Raw genomic sequence first — 19248 nt, 5'->3', positions numbered from 1 at the left:
ACACGCACGCACACACACACTGGTCATTTAATGTAATATCAGTTAAAGATACACGCACGCACACACACACTGGTCATTTAATGTAATAACAGTTAAAGATACACGCACGCACACACACACTGGTCATTTAATGTAATAACAGTTAAAGATACACGCACGCACACGCACACACACACACACACACACACACACACACACACACACACATATGCGCGCGTAAGTGCCCACACTCCTCCAGATACAAATGTTTCACACACACATTTTGAGGTTAAAGGGCATAGGTTGCTGTATAAATAAATACTTGAAGAGGAATGTTTGTTGTAGGTGTGCTCCTTGTATATTATATAGTATCATAACATTACTAGTATTAATTGTTTGAAATCTCTGAAGAATCTCATCATAGTGTACACACACCGGCAATAGCCCCCGTGGCCCTTTCAAAATTTCCCCAGAGGAAATTTTCTAGTTTAGTTTCTTGTCTTGTACATGGCAGGTGCCAAACAAAACAGACCTAAAATGACAGTAATATTGTGTGGTTGTGTGTTGCCCGGTGTTGTTATGTGCGTAATGGAAAGAGCGCCTTTGCGCGCACACTGTTTGCGTGTAGACAGGGGCCCGTGGCGAGCTTGTGTCCAGGGCCCGTGGTCATGATAATCCGTCTATGCTTGTACTCACACCTGCATGATATATTTTATACTTATACCTGCACTGTCTGCTGTAACTGCTGCACATCTTCATGCTGTTTATATCTTAATGTATTCATATCCACCCCCTACTGTTATATTATACTATATGTACATTACTCTGCATGTTGCTGCTTTTTGCATTGAACAATAAAGTTTAATAGAACCAACAATCTAAAGTGGATTCCTGTTGCTGTTAGTTTAAGATTTACTGGTTCTGTTTCAAGCTGCAGTAGATTTACTTCATTATTTTAGGGAATTATTTTGTGTATTTTGGGTCGCAGGGTCAGTAGGTTAAGCAAAGTGTTGTATTAAATTCTCACGTACTCATACAAATTAATACTACTTGTTACTACTACTGTATATATTCTGTGTTCTGGCATTCAAAACACTTCTATCTTTATTCTATTTTATATTTTTCACCATCACACTAAATGCCTAACTGAACCCTAACCACCTCACCTAAACCTAATTATAACCTGCACCTTAAAACCGAGTCTGAACCCTAAAACAGGCCTTAGAATAAAAAAAATCCTCACATTGTTGCTTAAAGCCTTGGTCCCCACTACGCCGGAAAAAACAGAATAAAAACACACGTACTTTTACTTCTATCTTTGCGAGGACACTTCATTAACACAGTGCATCTGTAGCCACGAACCAACACATAAACATCCACACACATCCACACACACACACACACACACACACACACACACACACCCACACACTCCAAAAAAAGCAGATCCTTGTTGGTGTGATTTGTGGTAAAATCTGCAGAGCTCTGCTGTTAGACACATTCTAAGAATACTTCTCCTTTCTTAGAAAACATAAATTAATTAGTGCCAAGACAAAATGAGGAACCAAGAAACGATCTTCACACATTAAACTTCCTCTATTGATGACCAAGACGTCTTCTACCTTTAACATGTGTTCTGTGTTCATTTTAAGAAGCAGCTCGTCAGAGACTTTGACAGTTGAGAGCGAGACACCAAGAGAGAAGCACGATGGCTGAATTCAGATGGATTATAATGTCTTCATTTGTGATGCTGCTGTTCAGCTTTAGAGGTAAGAACACACGTTTAGTTTGTAACGTGGTGAGTTTAGTGAACTCTTGGAGCCAAAAATGAGACACATTGCTGCTTCTGGTGCTTTTAATGTCCATTTTAATGTCTTTAATGTGTATGAATGGTGCTATACAACTACATTTACCTTGAAACCAAAGATAGACAGACTTATCTTAAACTATCATCACACTTATTATAAACATAACAGTCAAATTCTTATTTTAGTTTTTTTTTTTTATAATTTCTCAACAGAAGCAGCTGGGCAATTGTCCTATGTTGTTGTCAGAGTTGGAGATGAAGCTACTTTGCCTTGTGAAAATGTGGAACATGATCAGGATAAGTGTGACAAAGTTACCTGGGAGTTCACTGTTTCAATGAACAGGGTCACACTGTTTGAAGATACTGGAACTAAATCAGAAAGACTGAGGCCCCGTTCACACGAGGACGGTCTTAACAGAAGACGCAAAAGTGGCGTCGCGTCTCTACTTTTTATTCCTCGTTTAGACAAGCGTTTTCGGGATGAAATCTGCGTGCATACGGTGACGCAAAAGTGTGTGAAATTCGATTGTATGCAGCCAGGCGGCATCACTTAAAGCGATAAGAGCATCTTTGGGCATGCAGAAGTTTTCACGCCACGCATTTTCATCAGCTACTCCTTCCACAAAGTTCTCCACCATCCACTAGATCTCCCAGGTCTCGTTCACAGCCGTCTGGCTCGCCTCCGACGAATTGCTGTATCCAAAATGTGATAGAGGTAATTCCAGATCCTTCTCTGTTCAGTAATACTATCTCTACATATCCTGTACATTTGGTGGAAAGACTCCTGTAAGTTTATTAGAGCTGCCAGAGCAGCTTGAAGGTCCGACGCATGGAAATAATCCCACATTTGTTTATTTTCCTGTACTGGAGCATGTATGTGACATAAACACATACGTGACGTGAGCAGATCTGAGCAGAGTTTTGCGTCTTGGCAGTGTAGACGGACACGATACGGCGGAGCGTATTTTTCCACTCCGGAGGGTGGTTTCAGATTTTTGCGTCTTTAAGCCCCCAAAACGCCGTCACCGTCTAAACTAAAGGCACTTCCGATAAAATATTTTGTCGTTTTCACCCGCGAGCATCCTCGTGTGAACGGGGCCTGAATCTTACAGAACAATGTTCTCTGGTTATAAAGAATGTCACAGTGGAGGATTCTGGTCGTTACACCTGCAGAAAGATCGGACCAAGACGAGGTGATAATGCTTACCTATCTGTTGTCAGCAGTGAGTATTTAAGTCATAAAGTTTTACTGTCTTGTTAAAACAAAAATAATTAAATTTAACAATATTCAGATTAGAGTGATGAAGTTAATGTTACTCTTGTTGTCTTTCTCTCACAATATCTCCATCTTCACCAGTCACTGAACAGAAGAACGCTGGTCCAGTCAGCTTGTTGTGCTCTGTCACTAGTTGGTGGTGTGAACACTCAGTGAAGTGGCTGCATGAGGGAAATGATGTCACAGACAAAAAGACATCACAGTATGTCTGTTCAGCCAGAGCGAAATATACAACATCTGACTTCAATCAGAAGTCAAAGAACGACTCATTGAAATGTGAAGTGACAGATGTTTCCAGTAAAAAGGTGCATCTGTTCCCCTTCAGCCCTCCTCAGTCCTCAGGAGAGAAACCAGGTGAGAATATGATGAGCTGCTTAAACTTACTTCAAACTGATGTGGATCATTGTTGCATTTCTTGCATATTGTTTTTGTGTTCATGATCAGTGATGGGCAGTAACGCGTAACTGTAATCTGAAAACTTTTTTCAATTAATGAGTAAAGTAAGGGATTACAATTGCAAAAACTGTAATTAGATTACAGTTACTTTCCTGCAAGCAGGCTGCGTTACTGCGTTACTAAACCATGATTATGTTTGAGAGCGTCTCATGACGATCACGTCTGAGCGGAGCGACGTCAGTGGTAACAAACACGTGTCAACAAGAGATGGAGTGGAACATGCAGTGTTTAATGGCTGGAAGTACCAAGGTTATAATAGTTTTGGATTTTTCATTAGTTTTAGTTTTAATTTCGTTGTGAATTTTTGTTTTCAAATTCAGTTAGTTTAAGTTAGGTTTTAGAGTGAGTTTGTTAGTTTTAGTTTAGTTTTTATTTTTTGAAAATGCTTCGTTTTAGTTTAGTTTTAATTCATTTTTGTGTTAGTTTTAGTTTTTTTGTAATGGGTATGTGGCTTCATTTCCTTTGGTTTATCCATCTTAGCCTCAATAAGGTTATTAACTCTTACAGTTCGGGCAGTTTTGTATTTTGGTTGGAGTGTAGACATCCCAGTCTCAGTAAACATATTTACCATGTGTTCCTGCATGTTGAAATAGAAACACTGAATTATGTATGAAAAAAGTTGACAAAGACGAAAACTAAGGACATTTTCACTCTAATTTTAGTTAGTTTTGTAACCTCACAATACAGTTTCAGTTAGTTATCGTTTTTTTAAAAACTCTTGTTTTTATTTTATATCAGTTAACGAAAATGTTTTTTCAATTCTAGTTTTTCGTTTTTTCGTTAGTTTTCGTTAACTATAATAACCTTGGGAAGTACCGACACACTGCAAAAAACATGAAGCTTACCATGTAGTTTCTTCTTCTATCTAGCAATAGTACCTTAATTATATTGTTTTGAGTATAATTTACCTACTGACCATAGCTTCACTGCAATAAAAGGTGTTTAGTCTAAAAACCAGATAAAACAGTAAATTTGAGGGAAATGATCTTGCTGCATGGACAGATAATTTACCTTGACAAGATTTATTACATTAAGGTTATTAAATCTAGAAATAAGCATGTTGAACACTTAAAATAAGAAATTAACTCTTTATTTAATTTTAAATTTAAAGCTGCAGGCAGTGATGAACTGCTGTTTTGCACTGCAAAAAATATGAAGCTTGTTCTGAGTATAATTTACCTACTGACCATAGCTTCATGTGCTTATTATAACAACATGTGTCTTTTTATAACTAAAATGAGTGAATAACCTCTTCACAGGGATTTCAGTCTTGTATAAAGACTTGTTTTTAGGATTGACATTATGAGCTTTTTTCATGCTTTTCAATCTATTCAACTGTTGAATATGGTGAGTTTTTACCTAAAATATTGGTTCCAGTTGAGAGTTTTAGTTGCATGGAGTTTAAATGTTATTTCAAAAGCATTTTCTACCACCAGTATCTACCCACAGATACTGAAATGAAGAAAAAAAATGTGCTCAATTCAAGTATCGCTGCTTATTTTAATGTTGCTACAGTCGGGCTTTTTCAAGCCACAATTGGTCAAATTAAGTATTTTTGGATTTATTTTAAGACATCATTGGTTTTTCCAGTGCCGAGATATTTTATTACTTATTTAAAGAGTTCTTACAAAGAAACATTTACTTACTGCACTGGCAGATCATTTTACTTGTTCCGAGCATGTATTTGCTTAATTCTAGTTATTTTATTTTTTATTTTTGTCAGTTGGTTTTTCCAGTGCATTACTTTGAGTTTGACTTGGTAAAAAGTGACAAAAACATCAGCTTCCGTTGTACAGTCTGCGTGGGAAGAAAACTTTTATCTACGGCGAGCTACTACGTAAACATGAAAATAATAGAAATTATAAGTTTATTTGACAGGGAAATTAATACCTAGATAGTGATCAAGTAAAAAAGTGTGATACAATGATGTTAAGACATATAATATTACTTTATAATATTAAGTTGAAAATACACAAATCTTTGAATAGAGTTGTTAAACACTTTTAAACACACTTATAATAAAATCAATTTGAAAATGTTTATTCACTGAAAACAAAATATAAAAGCTGAAAGAAGACAACAACATTGTTGTTACTCCACTCTGGTTTTGCTGTAAAAGGTTCTAATATTAATGCAAAAACTGGTGATTAAAATGGTGATTATTTTATTATATGTGTGTTGTGGTCATTTGAGCATGATTAAACATGCTGCCTTTAATATGGCTATAAAAAAGCTTGTTGCATTTAGTTTTTTTGAAGGTATGGGGGATTGGGGGTGCGTCAACCAGGTTGGAACATAGAAGGGGGTGCACGGCTAAAAAAGTTTGGGAAACGCTGTCATAATTGTATGCCCCTGATCTCAATTATGTCAATTCAATTCCCCTTCAAAATAACCGAGACATGATTGCAGCCAGTCCCTCCCCCTCATACACACTATTGCATACTTCCTTCCCTTAGCTGGCCGACTTATCATAGGGTGACTTGAACTCACTGATTGTCAGTCAGCTCTAGCCTTCACAGTCAGACAACAAGGAGAAGCTTCTCTACGGGCCAGATGGTAAGTCACTCAGCTTGTCACGTCAAAGGTCTGGAGAAGGTGGCTATTTACCATTTCCATGGTTTTGTTCACCGCCATGTAGAGACTTATAAAGTCCATACAAAGTAAAGCATATTAAGATCATAACTCATATCCAACAACTTACTAACCTACTACTAATAAGCAATAATTCTGAGGTTATTGAGATAAAACTCTTAGTTAATGGCTTACTGGTTGTATAATAAGGCCATGCAGAAGGCATTAATAACTACTTAATAATTACTAATTAAGAGTCAATATGTTACTTATTTGCATGCTAATAAACAACTATTTGATGTTGAATATGTGTCCCCTAATATAAAGTGTTCTTATGGCTTCATAGGCACATCACCAGTGCAGATCCAGCAGAAATTGAACTAGCAAAAGAATCATATTTTGGAGAGCCTTATTTCAGTAAGCACAAACTTCAAGATCTGATAGCCAACATTGTATTTCCTGTGGATGCTTCCTCTTAAAGCAACCCAATGCTTGGGCAATTGAAAACATTTAATATGAAGCAATAGCAGCAGGAACAGTAATTCAACCCAGCTCTGACATGGTTGTGAGGCAGTGAACATTAAACAGTTAGTTGATATCAAAGAGTTCCAGTTACACACAAACATCAGATTACATGATGCACCATTTAATTTGAATCATGCATGTGAAGGCAATGTAAATCAGGCGTAAAAACGTCTAGTAGCAATGAAAACAACCACAGAGAGTCATCAGAATGCAAATACATTGAATGACTTTTAGTATAGTGCTATTACTATTATTATCTGAGAACAATACTTTCCCCACACCCTCATACTTAGTATGATCCTCATTCCCACAAACATCTGCTGTTATTTCTTGTGCTCTTTGCAGGTTCTCAGTTAAAGGCATTGTTTTATAGCTAACTTTAACAGCTCTTACACACCTTAAAGCAGTTTTGGGTTGATCATTTTAAATTCATACTGACTGCATCATGCTGCAAATGTTAAGTTTGAGGCTGTATTTGTGTTGCTGACAGATTTCCCTTCCAACATTTCAGACTGAGATGGAAGCTACAACTTTTAATTATTACGATTACGATTACGTTTACGACAATGAGACGGACGATGGGGACCTTGTCAGTCCTTGTGATTTTAACCATGTCAAGTCCCTGGAAGCTCGGCTATCCATCCTCTTCTACTTTATGTTCATCTTCAGTCTCTTTGGCAATGGGCTGGTCCTGTTCATCATCCATCGGTGAGTGGACCAACAGATACTCTGAGCTGAAATGAAAACACTGAGAACTGCAGAAGTCATTTAAAAAGAATGTTACACAAACAACACGGCAGGTCTTACAATGGGTCAATTTTGAAATATTTAGTGATTTACCTTCAAGAATACACATGTGGCACTTGGTTACCTTTTTCAGGAGATAGAGGTGGGCAGTTCTTCACCTAACAGCCCTATACAGTATCAGGTACTAGTTGTAGCACAGTGTTTGCGCTGGACAGTCCTTTTTTCTCTTGAGCAATGTCCATGACTTTCAAACACAATTTGAAATGTAGACTCAACAGATCACAGCACTCTTTTCCATTCTGTGTCAGTCCATCTCAGATAAGCTCGATTTGTAGATGCAGAAACAAACGGTGTATACCTACAAGAGTTTTCCGAAATGTTCTATTTTGTCAGAATCTCAGAAACGCAGCAACATAAAAGCACTTAAAGATTCTGACTAACAACCAAACTGTAGCAACGAGTTCCGCCAGTCCACAGGTTAACTTACACACAGTTTACTATCTGCATGGTCAGTCTACAGATCTTTTGACTTTGGCGTGTGAATGTGAATGACAGTTTGAATGGTTGTCAGCCCTGCGATAATCTGGAGACCTGTCCAGGTGTACCTTCCTCTCGCCCTATGTCAGCTGGGATCGGCTCCAGCCCCCCGCCCACTGCAAAAAAGCCAACTTGTATTTTTTGGTCTAAAACAGTGATTTAATTGGGTAAAACTTGGAAATATAAATTATTGACATTTAGGGCAATAATGTAAGTTAGCACAACAAAGGAAGCCAGTTGTATGCTCAAAAACAAGTTTGTGAGTTGTTGTTACTTATATCTTTAAGTTGGGGTTCACAACAAGGGACAATAGTTCTGCTAACTCTTATTTCTTTGTTGTGAAATTCGGTCATTAGTGAAAGCTAGCGGCTAACTGATGCTAGCGGCGCTGCTTGTTACAGCTACAAGAGTAGCCATTAGCGTATCAATGCTAACTCAAAATTGTGGTCACAACATTAGCTGACATTTCATAGCGGTGTTACAATCGTGCCAGAGAAATTCAGAGTTGAGCAAACTCAAAAACAAAACTTAAAATTTCACGGCAACAAACTTCGATAAAATTTTAAGTTGGACAATTAAACTAAATATTTTGAGTTCACCCAACTTTTCTTTCTTTGCAGTGCCCGAGTTTGGATAAGTGTTTAAGGATAATGAATGAATTACCACTCCTTGAGCCTTTTTCTTTAAACCAAGAGTGCCATCTACGAGGCTCAGAAAATAAAGAAAATTGGGTAACACTTTATATTAGGGAACACTTATTCAACATTAATTCAACACCTTCTCCAGACCTTTGACCGGACTGGTGGCTCCTTTTGGATGAGGATTGGTAGATTGTAATGTCAATCATTACTCTACAAAGTGGTTCACTGGTAGACTAACTTTGGCGCAAAGTGATTGGTTGTGAGGCAGTGAATAGTAAACAGTAAGCCGATATCAAAGAGTTCCAGTTACACACAAACATCAGATTACATGATGCACCATTTAATTTGAATCATGCATGTGAAGGCAATGTAAATCCAGCGAAAAAACGTCTAGTAGCAATGAAAACAACCACGGAGAGAGTCATCAGAATGCAAATACATTGAATGACTTTTAGCATAGTGCTATTACTATTATTATCTGAGAACAATACTTTCCCCACACCCTCATACTTACGGTCAACAGCATAGGACTGGTGTTTCAGTATTTATAATGCAAATTAAGTCATATTTTAGAAGCATATTCGAACTACTTGTAAGGTAAACAAATCAGTGTGTAAGATTACCTGAGTGTATTGAATATTAAATCCATATTATTTACTCCTTCAGTCAGAACTCCTGCTCCTCTCTGTCTCTCTCCCTCTCAACCATCTCTCTATCCTCTCTCCCTCTCCCCCTTCAACCTCTATCTACTCTGTTGATCTGCCCTTTACAACGACATCTATTGCACGTCTGTCCGTCCTGGGAGATGGATCCCTCCTTTCTCTCTCCCTGAGGTTTCTTCTTTCTCCCCTGCTAAAAGGGTTTTTTTGAGGAGTTTTTCCCTGGCCGATGTGAGGGTCTAAGGACAGAGGATGTCGTACCATGTACAGTCTGTAAAGCCCTTTGAGGCAAATCTGTGATTTGTGATTTTGGGCTGTATAAATAAAATTGATTTGGTTTGATCTAGTGGGCTCAGAAAATAAAGAAAATGATTGATGAAGCTTCATTCGCCCATCACTACCCATTAGCATTTTTGTCTTTCCATCTAACTGTTGCAATTATCCCTTTCTAGGTTTGAGAAGCTGACCACTGTGACCAACATCTTGTTTCTGAACCTGATGTTCTCCTCCGTGTTCTGCATGAGCAGCCTTCCTTTCCGGGCAGTCTACATTCAGCGCTCCGATTGGATCTTTGGGGAGGCCATGTGCAAGATTGTTGGCAGCCTCTACTACCTGAGCTTCTACAGTTCTGTCCTCTTTCTAACTCTTTTGACCTTCGACCGACACCTTGCAGTTGTATACTCCACGGGCGCATGTCAAGTGAGAAACCAAAGGTATGCAGTGATCTCCTGCGCTGTGGTGTGGCTGGTCAGTGGCTTGGCATGCATCAGGCCGATGATTCTCCACAAAACCTTTAAGGTAATGGGTAATTTAACAAACTGTGATGAATATCATGGTAACCTAGGTAATATTAATATGCCGCTGCTGAAACAATCTGGATTTTATCTCCAGCTTATCCTCTTTTTGATCTTTCCTCTGGTTGTTATTATCTACTGCTACCTTAGGATTGCTATCACTGTCATGTCATCCACGATAGTTAAAAAGTTCAAGATAGTCAGGTTTATATTTTTCGTTGGGATTTTTTTCATTTGTTGGACCCCATTCAACATTATAGAGCTGATAATTATAAAGCTTCACGACGAATCCCGCAGCTGTGAGGGATCGAAGAAGTTGTTTTATGCTCTTGAAGTCACTCGTGTCATGGCATACGCTTACTTTTGCATCACTCCCATCTTCTACAGATTTGTTGGGAAAAAGTTCCAGAGCTATTTCAAACAACTGCTGGTGAAATGTTTCCCAGGTTAGAAGAAACATGTTCTGTCAGTCAACCAATTGGAACCAATATGTCTACAAAAAGTACAAAAAAATGAGCCTTAGGAATGGCAAGCCCTTTGTTTCTCAGGACTGATGGTGTTTCAAATACAACTGAAGAAAGTGCTATAAGGGTTAGTAATAAATTTGGAGCATGTTTTTAAAGTTAGTTGTCAAAGTCTAGTCCAATTTTATTCCAAATTAAGCTCCTGTCACCTCTTTATTTGTATTCATGGCACATGTAAATTAAGACTAGAGAGCAAGTTTAGCTGAGCAATCGGAAAACATGGTTTACAGAAAAACACACCACTCCTGTTTCTGCGGACAGATCCTTTTTGCCTTTTCAAAGACTCAGGGTACAAGTTTCTTTCCCTGATTTGTTGCAGCTTCATGCTCCAATGAGCTGTAAAGCTTGATCTTTTTCAGTTTACACTGCAGTATTTCATGAACATATTGGTACTGATCCATTAGTGATGTGCCAATGAAGCCTCATGAACTCTTTTCTTTACTTTCTATCCATCTAGTCAGCTCAGAAAATAAAGTAAATGGCTAATGAGGCTGCATTGTCCCATCACTACGGATAGTTTTGTTGTAACTTCTTGCCCTTGCGTGGTCAAAGGCTGATTACTGAGGCTCAAGTGAGATATTGGTATCGGAGGAATTTGTAAACCCCAAATTAGACTCAGCAATGATTTTTATTAATAAAACATTGTTGCGTTTTTAGTCCAAGTTAGCTGCTCAGTGCTTTGCACTGAGGTTTACTGGGCCAAGTATTTATTTGTCATCAGTTTCTTCATGCTTCATGTTCACAAAGCTACTGAAACTTTTGTTAGATTACCAGGTGGCAACCTCCCTGTCTGAGCAACGAAGCAGCAGACGTGCCTTAAACCTGCAATCTTTCAAAAATCCAACAGGGGTCGCCAACAAAAGAACTGCGGTTCTATCTGTCTCAATAGAAAATGAGACAACTTCTCACTTGATTTATTACTTCAGCAAAAATTAATCTGGCAACATTATGGTCTCAATCGCTGGTTTTCATCAAGAAAATATGATGTTATTTGTGTAAATAATGGTTATTTTTGACTGACAGGTCGATAACAAGTAGCAAAACAATGTTTATCCATGGCCTGTGTACCTCTAAAAAGCGGTTAACTTTTTTGCATCTTTGACCCTTTCACAGTGCGTTTTCATTTCATGAAAGTTTATTTAAACATTTTATTCATTTAAAAATGTCTTGTTTAGTGTTCGTTGTACTTAAAGACACTCCAAGGGGTTGTCTGTTTTTCCAGTAAGTAACGTACATTTTGTTTTAGTGTTAAGTTTATTTTAAGATACACCCGTCCTGGTGCCTCCCCAGTCCACATATGGCTCTCCTGGTTTCAAAAAGCAAAGATGGTCATGGGCGTAAAGCAAAATGGCAACAGCCGTATCTCCAAACTCGCTGTTTCAAATGGGCAGTCCACAAACCAATGGGTGACGTCTAGTGAAGTGACAATGAAGCTTCGTGAAACATTTTCTTTATTTCCACTAGATGCTGCTCTTTGTTCAACAAACACAATCAATTTCCATTGCAAGAGCCTTTTTTAAGCCAAGACCGCCATCTTGTGGGGTAAAAAAAATAAAGCAAATTGTTCATGACGCTTCGTTGTCACTTCACTAGTGATGTCCATTATTTAAACTCCTAGCACCACATGACAATTCTACTCCTTAAAGAATGGTCACTAGCACTAAACATAAATATTAGAGCAAACATTAAAACCTTGTAGCAATTAAATTAATTTGGATGTTATGCAAAAAGTAGTTTGTGGTGTATAGCTACCATTCAGCCTAACAGTCATTTTAAAGGCTACATCACTTGTTACACATAATTTGATTTGTCTAAAGCTATTATTGTTATTCTGCTTCTCTAGAACGATGAATCACACTCATTGCCCAGTCATTTACCATCTGCTTTTGACTATATTTGCTTTGATGTTGTCCATGTTTCAATAGCATGTTGTTTCTTAATATTGTGTTATTTTTGCTCTCAAATTATGTAAAAAGACAGCTGATTGTAGTGTGATGAATTATTTACTCTCCAAGTTAATGATGAAGCCCATTTTACATGGGAAAAAAGCTTCACTGTTCATTTATGTTAGTTTAAGTTGCCTCATTGCCTGTAAATAAAAGATGTTTGATTAAATCAGTAGGCTGCATGTTTTCATTTTTTCACATTCCTATAATTTGTTTTCTGAGAATGCAAAAACTTGGTTCAGAAGTTCAAATACATGTTCATTAGAAGAGGACACGCCCTGTAGTTTCCTCTTATGCAATCAAGAATTAAAACAGAAAACACAAGTAAAGAGCTGCTCAGGAAGAGAGATTGAGTCGATAAAATGTTGATTAAAAATTTTCCACATTGGTCTAGAAAAAAAAGACACAAAATGACCAAAAAAAGACACAAAATGACCAAAAAGACACAAAATGACCAAAAAAGACACAAAATGACTAAAAAAAGATATAAAATGGCCAAAAAAAGGAAACAAAATGACCAAAAAAGACACAAAATGACTAAAAGAAACACAAAATTACAAAAAAAAAAAAAGACATTAAATGACCAAAAGGACTAAAACACATCAACACATCTACACTTTAACACAGTGGAGACAGAGCTGACTTCCAAAATGATTTGGCGACCCCCAGAAATCATTTCGCGACCCCAATTGGGGTCGGGACCCCAAGGTTGAGAATAGTTGCTCTAGACCATACCTTTTTTTTTTTTTTTTACCATTGGTCAATGAGTAGCAAAAACAAGGTTGTTCGGCCGAAATGACCTGTCTTTGTTTGCATATCTTAAAGTATTTCAATCTGTAACAATACATTTTGTAAAATTATCATGAGTTTTATGCAAATAAATTTACATGTAAAATCAATGTAGTGGAGTCTATTTTTTATACGAAATGTAATACAGAATATGCAATCATTTAACATAAATCATAATGTAAGTCAGGATTTAAAAAAAAAAAATTGTGAACATAGACCTGTCTTATAAATGCCATCAAGTGGGTTTTAAAGAAAGCAATGTTTAAGGATGCATGTCATATCCATAATTTATTCTTATGCCAAGGCTCCTCACCATCTAAATGCAGTTGAAATTCTCTGATGTAAACGGGACTATTTTCAGGACCCAAGTCAGGAGTTTCATTTTGAAGGCAGCTTGAGTTAAAGAAATGAAGCTTCAGCTGTAACCTTTACACTGCTCGTGGAGAAGTGACATTTACAGTACACCCCTCATTGTCTCATATACTGTATATTACACTGACTGCACTGTGTGTGTGCGTGTGTGTGTTCTCAGTCTTGCATGTGAGTCTCGTAAACTTGTTTCTTCACATGTTCTGAGTTCACATTAACAGATATTGCTTTACCTCTCAACCTGACTTCAGTTCAGCAGATGAGTGATTGTGTGGAGAAAGAGGGCAGAGCAGAGTCTGTAAACACTGCAGGTAAATAACACATGGCAGGACTGTTTTAGTTTAACAGCAGGAATGTGACAATGTTGCAGGAGTTTTTATTTCTTAGCCTGTGCTTGCTGTGTTTTTATTGCAGTGTGTTTCTTTGCTTATGGTGTGGAGAGTTTACCTTATCTCCATTTGTAACACTTGGTGTGTGAGTACGACCAATACAAACACTACTCAAATCAAAAGAATTTTGTCTGAACAAAAAGATATTTTTCAATGAGTTTCAGTAAACTGCGTATGTGTTGTATCTCCAATGATATGATGTCATCTCACCCCATGTCTTCTCCTCCTTCTACACTCCTTGTAGTTACTGGTCAGTGGTATGAGCCCCTCATGTTATATTAATGCTTTATTTCTGAATCCTTTATTGCTGAACATTTTACTGCTTTAGTTTGATGTTTAGACTGTGTTCTTGTCAGCAGCTCAGATGTGAATGAAGAGGAGCTCCAGGCACAAATGGAAACACTTGAGCATGTTGTGAATGCCTGCTCAGTGGATTTGACTCTTCCATAGACTCTTCCATGCCCGACTAAACTGATTTCCTGTATATGGAGAGGGGAGGAGCTACACTGACCATGTTATCCAAGTACATAACAGGGAGGGAACCTTGGCACTAACATTGTTTAGTCAGTTACTTCAGTTTGAGTTGACAAGTGAAGGGAAACTGAAGGCTGAGGCAGGGTGAGTGTCAATCCAACATTTTTAGTATTTTACTTCAAAAGTGTCTGCATCATTTTCTCCCTGAACTGCAGAGGAAAGAAATGTTAGAATTAACTCAACAGTTTTATGAGTCATCTGTGGATACAGCCTGATTGGCGATATAATGCACATTAAATCTAATACAAGAAAACTGCCCAGATGTAGTACTGGATAGGTTCATGTTACTGTGTTTGTATGTGTGTGTTTGTGTGGCCGTTCCTTTTTTCAGTCTTAGGTGAAACACTTGAAGAAACTTGTTTGTCATGGTTCTTATCTCATACTCAGTGTTACGGGTTGTCTCTCTGACTGAAGTCCAGGAGGTGGTTAGTGATTTAATTTCATTGAACCCATTTAACTAAATACAGCCTCAGTTAAATATCTGAATCTTACCAAAGGTCAGTTTTATGGACTTTGATATAACAGGATTTATGTTAAATATTATCACATTGTGTCAATTTTTTATTTAAAAAAAAAAAAAAAAAAGGTATTGTCTTTTTTCAATTACAATACTAAGATGGACTCAGATTGTAACCCATATACAGAATGCTTCAACTCTTCATAATATGATCAGTGATCTTAATGAGAAAATAAATAAATAAATAAATAAAGACAATTGACTACAAAGCTGCAATGAAATCTTCCACTATAGGAATTTTCATAAATGTGCCCCAAATCTGTACAAAAGTGTTATATTTCCCTCTCACAACATATGCATATTTTTCTAGGGCAAGACACTGCAGTAACCCCTCAACCCAGATTGCTTGGTCTGTGAACAGATTTCCATGACAGTGCAATTTTATGTTAAGCTTCAAGAAGACAAAATATGATCTTCTTCCTGCTATTGTTAAGTGTACAGTTTGATGGGAAGCATCCAGAAATACAAAGTGTGGGGCACAATGGAAGTTGTTCATTGATAAAGATAGAAACAATTGTGATAATCTCTCTCCAAAATTCTTGAATGAGGGTACATTCCCAGAGGCACTGAAACAAGCTACAGTAGTGTTAAAAAATAATAGCAGTCCAATGTGACTAACCAGATAAATCCAGGTTTGTAGTATATTTTGTATTGCTACATGGCAAACAAGTTACCAGTAGGTGCAGTAGATTCTCAAAAAAAAGACCCAGCATTCGTAATATGCACGCTCTTAAGGCTGCGCAATTGGGCAATTAGTTGAAAGGGGCATGTTATGTTAGAGTTAGGGTTGGGCATTTAGTTGTGATGGTGAAGGTTAGGTTAAGGGTTAGGGTAAGGGGCTTGGAATTCACTATTCCAATGAGGGACCTCACAAAGATAGAAGTACAAGGGTGTGTTTTGTGTGTGTGTGTGTGTGTGTGTGTGTGTGTGTGTGTGTGTGTGTGTGTGTGTGTGTTTTCTCAGTCTTGCATGTGAGTCTTGTAAACTTGTTTCTTCACATGTTCTGAGTTCACATTAACTGATATTGCTTTACCTCTCAACCTGACTTCAGTTCAGAAGATGACTGATTGTGTGGAGAAAGAGGACAGAGCAGAGTCTGTAATATCCGGCAGTCTGTCTATGAAGAGTGACCAGTCAAACGGTGAACCTCTGAGTGTCCAGGTTCATTACTGAAGCTCAGACACAAAGTAAGAGAGTACTGATATTAACTAATTTCTATGACAAATTTCAGTTTTTTTCTGCCAATGCACTGTTTTTGTCAATTTTGTTTAGTGATACACACAAAAAATTGTGCCATCTTCCAATTCATATCAGTAACAGCTGAGAACTAATACAAATAGTAAACCTCCTTATTATCTGCAGTAACAGGAGTGTGTGTATTGAGAGCTTAAAAATTATAATTCATCAATGATTCATGTGATATGACTGAAACTTATTTTGTGTTTGCAGAGTTCTGTCCTGACACAGAGCAGAGTCTGTAGTTTCTGGTTGTCAGTCTTTGAAGAGTGACCAGTCCAAATGTCATTTTCCATTATTCCGTAATGAACCTGGACCCTTGGACACAAAGTAAAAGAACTGCTGTCAACAAGTTTATTTTAATAATCATTACCTCTGTAATATGTCAAATTATTTTTTTGCCTGCATGTTAAATTTCTACTAAAACATATTTGCCATCTAAAATTGAACCAATTCTCCCCTGAACTTCAGTGATGAACCAGGGTCCTCAGGTGGCCAATCTGCTTCATCAGGAGACAACTCCTATCCTAAGTGTGGCGAGAGATCCAGAAAACCCCCAATGATATCCAATAAACTCTTTCCTTTTTTAGTACCTCCTAGTCTGCGGGAGGTTTTAGAAGAGTATAAGATCAGTTTGCGGAGGAGATGTGAATGTGTGACTAAAGGAACTGATGGAACAGGAAGAGGAACCCTCCTCAACAGGATCTTCACTGAGCTCTACATCACAGAGGGACAGAGTGAAGAGGATAATAGCCAACATGAGGTGAGGCAGCTGGAGACAGCTTCCAAGAAAAAGGCCGTCCACGACACTCCAATCAAGTGCCAGGACATATTTAAAGCCTTACCTGACCAACAGGGAGACATCAGAGTCGTTCTGACGAACGGCGTCGCTGGCATTGGAAAAACCTTCTCGGTGCAGAAGTTCAGTCTGGACTGGGCAGAGGGTTTGGAAAACCAAGACGTCAGTGTGGTGATTCCGCTTTCGTTCAGGGAGCTGAACTTGATCAGAGATGAGCAGTACAGTCTTCTGGAGCTGCTCCATGTTTTCCATCCAACATTACAGAAGGTCACAGCAGAGAAGCTCGCTGTCTGTAATATTCTGTTCATCTTTGATGGCCTGGATGAAAGCAGACTTTCACTGGATTTCAACAACAAGGAGGTTGTGTCTGATGTCACACAGAAGTCATCGGTCAGCGTGCTGCTGACAAACCTCATCGAGGGGAAGCTGCTTCCCTTGGCTCTCGTCTGGATAACATCCCGACCTGCAGCGGCCAATCAGATCCCTCCTGCGTATGTCGACAGGGTGACAGAAGTACGAGGCTTCACTGACGCCCAGAAGGAGGAGTACTTCAGGAGGAGTGTCAGTGATGAAGAGCGGTCCAGCAGAATAATCTCACACATCCAGACATCCAGGAGCCTCCACATCATGTGTCTGATCCCAGTCTTCTGCTGGATCACTGCTACAGTCCTGGACCACATGTTGACTACAGACCAGAGAGGAGAGCTGCCCAAGACCCTGACTGACCTGTACTCACACTTCCTGCTGGTTCAGACAAAGAAGAAGAAGCAGAAGTATGATGAGGGACATGAGACGTGTCCACAGGAGCTGATAGAGGCTGACAGAGAAGTTCTTCTGAAGCTGGGGAGGCTGGCATTTGAACAGCTGCAGAAAGGAAACATCATGTTCTACCAAGAAGACCTGGAGCAATGTGGTCTTGATGTCACAAAGGTCTCAGTACACTCAGGAGTTTGCACAGAGATCTTTAAAAGAGAGAATGTGATCTTCCAGAAAACAGTCTACTGCTTCGTTCATCTGAGCATTCAGGAGTTTCTGGCTGCAGTCTACATGTTCCACTGTTACACCAACAGGAACACAGAGGTAGTGGAGGCTTTTCTGGAGGAAGAAGAAGAAGAAGGAGAAGATTGCCCACTGGATGACTTCCTGAGGAGAGCCATGGAGAAATCCCTTAAAAGTAAAAATGGCCACCTGGACCTGTTTGTTCGCTTCCTTCATGGCCTCTCTCTGGAGTCCAATCAGAGACTGTTAGGAGGCCTGCTGGGTCAGACAGACAACAGTCCAGAAGTCATCCAGAGAGCCATCAACAACCTGAAGGAGATGAACACTTATGAGATCCCCCCTGACAGAAGCATCAACATCTTCCACTGTCTGACGGAGATGAATGACCTCTCAGTACATCAGGAGATCCAAGAGTTCCTGAAGTCAGAGAACAGATCAAAGAAGAAACTCTCTGTGATCCACTGCTCAGCTCTGGCCTACATGCTGCAGATGTCAGAGGAGGTTCTGGATGAGTTGGACCTGAAGAAGTACAACACAACCGCGGAGGGACGCCGGAGACTGATTCCAGCTGTGAGGAACTGCAGGAAAGCTCAGTAAGTGCAGATGTTATCATCAACATTATACAGCAATGTAAAGCTGAAGCATCAGTGTTCGAGTAAAGATACACACTTTACATACATGCACAACATAAAACCTGCACACTATAAACGTTTTCTTAAACTACCATTAAGCGTCATATTGAAAACATTCTACATGTTACACTGCCAATGTCATCATCTCCTATCTCTGAGTGATGGAAGCTTCATACAAATCCAGCCCAGAAAACTAAAGAGTGTGTGCTGAAAATGTTTTCACACTCATTGCACATCACTTAATCACAACACACAGCCTGTTCTAAAACATATACAGTATCTGCATCATGTTTCTGTAATGTGTCTACTTACTTACTTCTACTTAATTATTTTAATAGACACAAAGACATGTAATATTTGTCTTCTACTGGAAATTATGTCACTGAAGCTACATTGAGAAAAATAAAACTCCAATCAATTAATTCTATGATATTCATTCTCAGCAGCTTCTGAACTATTTTATATTAAGAAAAGTTTCACAATTTATACAGAATCTATAATTATTGTTTGTTTTGGAAGGAT

General features: G+C 38.5%; 2 protein-coding genes across 3 annotated transcripts in view; both read left to right on the top strand.

The window, feature by feature from the left end:
* Positions 1 to 7141: 7141 nt before the first annotated feature.
* Positions 7142 to 10443, top strand: LOC131989382 (C-C chemokine receptor type 1-like). The gene is made up of 2 exons (XM_059354588.1): positions 7142 to 7322; positions 9651 to 10443. The coding sequence occupies exons 1-2, from the start codon at positions 7270 to 7272 to the stop codon at positions 10441 to 10443; spliced, it is 846 nt and encodes a 281-aa protein (XP_059210571.1). The 5' UTR covers positions 7142 to 7269.
* Positions 10444 to 14585: 4142 nt separating this feature from the next.
* The window catches only part of LOC131989367 (peroxisomal acyl-coenzyme A oxidase 3-like), a 43881-nt gene continuing 39218 nt past the window's right edge, over positions 14586 to 19248 (top strand). The window contains exons 1-4 of one of the 2 annotated variants that reach the window (XM_059354557.1): positions 14586 to 14627; positions 16112 to 16247; positions 16510 to 16626; positions 16768 to 18687. In XM_059354557.1, coding sequence (XP_059210540.1) covers positions 16856 to 18687 — 1832 coding nt within the window. In that variant the 5' untranslated portion in view covers positions 14586 to 14627; positions 16112 to 16247; positions 16510 to 16626; positions 16768 to 16855. Of the gene's footprint in view, positions 14628 to 16111; positions 16248 to 16373; positions 18688 to 19248 lie in introns of those variants that run through there. The other variant, XM_059354558.1, reaches the window with a different exon arrangement.

This window comes from Centropristis striata, chromosome 17 (genome assembly GCF_030273125.1).
Source record: "Centropristis striata isolate RG_2023a ecotype Rhode Island chromosome 17, C.striata_1.0, whole genome shotgun sequence".
Taxonomy (NCBI): Eukaryota; Metazoa; Chordata; class Actinopteri; order Perciformes; family Serranidae; genus Centropristis; species Centropristis striata.
The sequence above is the reverse complement of the archived record's forward strand: the minus strand, read 5'-3'. Positions and strand labels throughout refer to the sequence as shown.

Coding starts and splice junctions, on each gene's coding strand:
- LOC131989382 (XM_059354588.1), top strand. CDS start 7,270: ATGTTCATCTTCAGTCTCTTTGGCAATGGGCTGGTCCTGTTCATCATC. Junction 7,323..9,650: donor GTCCTGTTCATCATCCATCG/GTGAGTGGACCA, acceptor ATCCCTTTCTAG/GTTTGAGAAGCTGACCACTG.